This window comes from Carlito syrichta, unplaced genomic scaffold, assembly GCF_000164805.1.
Source record: "Carlito syrichta isolate Samal-C Ts95f unplaced genomic scaffold, Tarsius_syrichta-2.0.1 Scaffold50976, whole genome shotgun sequence".
Lineage (NCBI taxonomy): Eukaryota > Metazoa > Chordata > Mammalia > Primates > Tarsiidae > Carlito > Carlito syrichta.
In genome coordinates this window covers 5,485-11,239 of record NW_006995072.1, presented here as the reverse complement: position 1 = coordinate 11,239, position 5,755 = coordinate 5,485, and the positions used below count along the sequence as shown (strand labels likewise).

Below are 5,755 nucleotides of genomic sequence, written 5' to 3'. Positions count from 1 at the left end.
CCCGCGGGCTCAAGCAATTCACTCACCTCAGCCTCCCAAAGCGCGGGATTACAGGCTGAGCCACCAGGCCGGGCCAGCATGCTTATTTTGTTTGATTGTTTGCGTGGGTTATTTTTGTGTGTGCTTTTGGGGAGGCGGCTAAATAATTTGGTGTTCCTCAAAGCTAATTTGCAGCACTTCACTGAGTCTGGTGCACAATGTGCTCATCTGCCAGCTCTGTGCTTCGGGGTAATCCTTTCGCCTGAATAACTGGCGGCTGGCTGTGGCCAAGCCTGGGCGGAGCTGACCCCAGCGATGGATGGAGGCCAGCCAGGCCTTGCCCTGTCACACACAAACAGCTCTCCCGAAGCCCCTCCACAAAAGGCGACAGGAAACAAAGACCAGGGGGCAAAGTTAATTTATTTAGATTTTTAAAAGAACAAAACAAAAATTTTATAAGTAACAAAAAAAGACAACCACGTGCACATGGGAAGTGTCACACTCTGGCAACGAGTCATGGTGCCAAGTTCTCTGAGCAAAAGGCTTGAGACATCTCTACCCAATTGGGTGGCTGTGATGATCTGAGTCATGTTTTACAGAGCCGGTCCACCTGACCATGGCAGGCGCTTCTTACCTTGTGGCTCTTACCGTTTTTAATATCAAGATCCCTTGCAGTACCTTCAGCATGTCTCTTCCCCTCCCCGCTCTCCCTTCTCTGCCTTTTCCTCACTGCTCACGCCTTCTCCTCCCTGTCTCCACACAGCAAAGCTTCCATCAAAACAGTCTCTTCCCTGCGGGCAAGTCACATCCCTCACCTCCTTCAAAACCTGCCTCAAAACTCTTTCTTTCCAGAAAGCACCCTGATCTCCCCCACACCACTCCATCCCTAGAGAGCATTGCCTGGCTCAAGGGACACTGTGGGGGGCAGAGGACCTGGGCTCCAGGCCTGATCCTGCCACTTGTTGGCTGTGATGGTCTTAGGTCTTTTCTTATTATTTATTTGAGTCAGAGTCTCACTCTGTCACCCAGGCTGGAGTGCAGTGGCACAATCACAGCTCACCACAACCTCGACCTCCTGGACTCAAGCAATTCTTCTGCCTCAGCTTCCCAAGTAGCTGGAACTACAGGTATGTGCCACCACGTCTGGCTAATTTTTTTATTTGCTATAGAGACGAGGTCTCACCATGTTGCCCAGGTTGGTCTGGAACCCCTGGGCTCAGGAAATCCTGCTTCCGCCTCCCAAAGTGCTGGGATTACAGGCGTGAGCCACTGCACCCGGCCCTTATTTTTCAAGTCTCAGTTATCCTGCTTTAAAGGGAATATAGCTACACAGTGATAGAGCCTAACGTGCCCTGAAAAGTAAAAATGCTATGAAGTGCAAGCTAGGTGACCTGTAGGCCCCTGGGCATGGCCACCCTCAGCTCATACCATTCCCACCTGCTGCTGACTGCACGGTGTGTTCGGCCATGGCACACAGGTGAGTGGGGTTTGACCATTTGGAACGTAAGGTTCCGGAGGGCAGGACTGGATCTGGATGTTGATTTGGGGAGTCCATAACACCAGGCGGGGCTGAGCACGAAGCCGGTGCTCAGTCTTCAAGTTTATTGATTTGATTCAAGTTTTCTCGGGCTGATCCCCCACCCACAGTGTGATGGTGATATCAAGTAGGATGGTGGAAAAGCCAAAGTCTCCTCGTCCATCCTACTGAATGCGACCTCCAGCAGATAGGGCAATCCTGATGGCCTGGCCTGGGGTCCTGGCATCCACTCAGTGTGCTTGCTAAAGGATTTCACTTTCCCACTGGGGATAGAAATCCTCCCAGAACAGGTGAGAAACATAGCCTTGCTTTGGCGAGTCAATCAGACGAGAACTCTCCTTTGGCATACAGACCCCAAATAGGGACACTGCCGGTAACAAACCCAGAGTGGGATACCAAGGACCCCCACTCTGAGATCTGCTGTCTCGAGTGCACGACCCTCACTCTCTGATAGGAAAGACCACCCTCCCACAGTCGGAGAAGGCCAGAGCTCCTGCCCCAACAAACAGCCTCCAGCTTCAGGACTTCCATTCATGGCACCTGCTCAGACCTCACATCCCCCAGAAGGGCTATTTAGCCTTTGCTATTTTCATGGAAAACATCTTAAGGGGTTGCAGAAGATGAGAAAATGACCTCACCCCTTCCAAAGAACTCACCACACAAAAGTTATTTGGGAAACACATTTTAGATCCTTCTCCCTCCTGCCAAAACATTCCCCACCCCTGGGTACACACAGCTGCAAATTGCACTTGACAAAATCGGTCCTTTATTTATTTATTTATTTATTTTTGAGTCAGAGTCTCACTCTGTGGCCCAGGCTGGAATGCAGTGGCATGCTCACGGCCACCCCAGTGTGGACCTGCTGGGCTCCAGTGATCCTTCTGCCTCAGCCTTCCAAGTAGCTGAAACTACACGCGTATACTACCACACCCGGCTAATTTTTGATTTACTGTAGAGTCGAGGTCTTGCCAAGTTGCCCAGGCTGATCTGAACCCACAGGCCCAGGCAATCCACTCACCTCAGCCTCCCAAAGTGCTGGGATTACAGGCTGAGCCACCAAGCCCAGCCAATCTTCTTTTTAATACAACCTAGCCCTTGGAGAGTTCTCAGGACAATGCCATCGCAAACATTGTAACTCAAAGTCAGTCACAGTAGAAACAAAACCAGTTATGGAAGAACGGAGCACCACCTCTACTGGGTCTTGCTCAGATGATCCCAAGCCTCAAGTCACTCAGAATGGGTTTGCCTCAGCCAGATTCACTGATGGGATTGGAAACAGCACTCCAGGATAACCCCAGCCCTGGTGAACCCAAAGAGCCTGGATAAGTTGATGCTTTGCTTCGAATCCATCCAGAATAAGATGCATAATAAAGACATCAATGCTTCCAACTTGTGTTGCTTGGGAGTTTCCAGCTGTGTGTGGATGTGGCCTTCATGGTGATCTGCAGAAGTCTCAGAGGGAACCTTGTTCTGATCATCCAAAGGCTCCAGGCAGCCCTCTCTGAAGTCGCCCTAGGTCATATTGGAGCATGCAATGAGGAGATGGAATGGGGAGGGGACAATTCTTGGTGGCCGAAGCACTTGGCAAGAATCCCAGATATAGTCCACTCTTTGCTGGATGGGCCCCCTACTCCTGGTGAGAATGGGATTGTGTCTATGTATCTTTGGTGTCAAGCAACATGGAACTTATGATCTTATGCCTTTGGAAGGATTGCTTAGAAGAGTGAGAGAAACGGACAGAGTCCTGGATAAGGGGTATCCACACAAGGTTCTCTTCTCCTGTAGACACCTGGAAGTCAAGGTTTCTTCCCTCAACATGGTTCTTGGGAGTAGAGTGGTCTTCAAGGCCTCAGCACCTGGGGCCGAGGTCCAGCTGCTGCAACATGTCCTGCAGGGATGCCTGCAGCCTGCTCAGGGTCACCACCTCCATGGAGTAGCGTGAGGCTTCCAGGACACCATCCAGGCTCTCCAAGGTCTTCAGGCCACTGGAATGAGGGAAGGGGCAGCCCTTGGAGACAGCCAGTAGGTAGAGAAGGTCCCGGAGGTTCTCCAGGTCATTAAGTATTTGGACCACGTTTCTGGGAGGCAGACGGGTGAGAATCTGCTGGTAGACAGCCAATGTCTCGTCCATCTTGGATAAACTCAGTACAGGCTGGAGCCCAGGAATGAAGTCCAAACCAGCGATCCTCTGTAAGGAGGAGACTGACTGCTGTGCAGGAAGAAGCGAGAGAACGAGTGCTTAGCACGGGACAGGGAAGTCACTTTGAAAGCCCTCTACCTTCCCCTTGGTCCAGGCTTTTATATCCTGTGCCCAGGTGATAGTCAAGTTTCTCCCTGGCCTCCTGGACTTCCACCCTTCCCAACCACTCTATTCTACACTTCCAGACCAACTTTCCCAGGCCTTTCCTTTCTCCAAATGGCCTCTGCTGAAGAACCAACTGTGGCTTCCTATTTATCTTCCCCAGACACCTGAGGTCCTGCCCGAGCACCACCACCCCCAGCCATCCCCGGTTTCTTCCACCCTCAGCTGACTCCTCCCTCTCAAGCAGGCTCTCCAGGCAGTCCCTCCTCCTTAGGGATCAAGGTTGTACCCTCAGCAAGGGTCCCTTCCTCCTCTGCCCCTGCATGGGAAGGTCTCTCCCCATCTGACTGCCCACAGCACTGAGACTGGCCACCTCAGTGGTCACCACCCCTTTGCTACCATGATACTGTGTATCGTACCACCTAAGCTGGGACACTCTGGATCGATCATGTGCAACCTTGTTGAATGACAATTTTGAAAGGAGACTTCAGGGTTTTTCTCTATGAAATGCCTGAGACTCTCTAGTGCTAAGCTGTCCCTGCTCCTGGGCACCTAACCTTTTCCTGGACACCTGCAATGGCCAGGAGATGCAGAAGTCTCCATGCAATGGGGGGGGTTCACTTGCCTTATCTAATTTGGTCTCATAACAAACTTGTGAAGACTCTATGACAGTCTCGTTATCTAGACGATGAAACCAAGGCTTAAGGACATTTAGGAATTTGCTTAAGATCTCACAGACAAAGAGCAGAAGTGTGAAGCTTCACCGCAGTCTTCCTAGTCCCACATACAGGACTCATCTGGGAAATGGCTGAAGGTCGAGGCCTTATGGACCCCAGAAGAAAGACAGGGGTGTGTGCTGACAGCCGTTTGCAAGTTTGTGCAGTGTTGGCTACAAAAGAGGGTATAGACACACCTCTGGGTGGCCTTGAGAGGTGGGGCTGACATGGTGGGCAAAAGCTTCACAGGCCAGAGTTCAGCTAGAATGACATGAACCCTCATGACAAGCACATCTAGGGATGAACAGAAGCGCAGAGGGGGTCTGGGCACTTGCCAATGGGGCACAAGGACCTTTAGAGTCCTAGGCCCTAGGATTCAGGAAGTGAACTCAGAGAGGAAGGTGAGGAAGGGAGGCAAGGACAGTGGGGAGACAGAGAAGAGGCAGCGGTTGTGTCCACACGTGCCCCAGCTAGCCTCAGAGACCGGCTATCCCCATGGCAGAGTGAAAATAAACGCATGTGGCCTCCCGATATCAGAGGATCCTATGATTTTTTAAAATGGAAACACGTGGCAAAGTTAAATGTTCTTGAGGTGGTTTAGAATTAGAACCATTCCTTCCCAGCAGCAAAGGAGCCAAAAGAAACAACCAGAAATAATGGGGGCCCTATGCTTTCAAGCCCTTGTCGGTTTCCAATAGGTGCCTGGCATTCAGAAGATGCTCAGCAAATGCTTCTTGGACTATCTGGTTCCAGTTCCACTAGGGACCGGAGTTTGCTTTGTCCCCTTACCGTGTGTGAGATGTCATTGATCCTGGTGACAATTGTCTTGATGAGGGCTCTGGAGTCATCCCGGACTCTATGGATGGGCACGGCTTGAAGGTAGGCCAGACAGGGGCAAAGCCACAGGAATCGACACAGGGGTCCCCAGTGCATTTTTCTTCCCTGGACGTGCTTCCTGGGCCTGGAAACGGAAGGAACTACACATCAGAAGGGGCTGGTATCTCAGAAGCACCCATCTTCCACATTACCAGCCACACTATCAGATGGGGAGGAAGATGAGCTTTGCTTTCTGCCCTGGCTACTGTCTCCTCAAAGTCAAAGACAATTCATGATCTAGACAGGTATTAATGAAATACGCCCCCCTGGGGAAGAGGATTATTGCCTGGTCAATAAAACCACCAAAGGTGTCCCGTCAGAGTGTGCTCAGGTGCACGTGGTGGG

The 5,755-nt window shown here is 51.3% G+C and overlaps 1 protein-coding gene across 1 annotated transcript; it reads right to left on the bottom strand.

Moving 5' to 3' along the window:
• Positions 1-3,365: 3,365 nt before the first annotated feature.
• LOC103250581 (leptin-like) lies at positions 3,366-5,467 on the bottom strand. The gene is made up of 2 exons (XM_008049179.1): positions 5,324-5,467; positions 3,366-3,725 (listed from the first exon to the last, which is right to left on the bottom strand). The coding sequence occupies exons 1-2, from the start codon at positions 5,465-5,467 to the stop codon at positions 3,366-3,368; spliced, it is 504 nt and encodes a 167-aa protein (XP_008047370.1).
• Positions 5,468-5,755: the final 288 nt, after the last annotated feature.

Excerpts from the sequence above, each read along its gene's own strand:
- LOC103250581 (XM_008049179.1), bottom strand. The coding sequence starts at position 5,467 with ATGCACTGGGGACCCCTGTGTCGATTCCTGTGGCTTTGCCCCTGTCTG. Across the intron at positions 3,726-5,323 it reads TCAATGACATCTCACACACG|CAGTCAGTCTCCTCCTTACA; the intron begins GTAAGGGGACAA and ends CTTCCTGCACAG.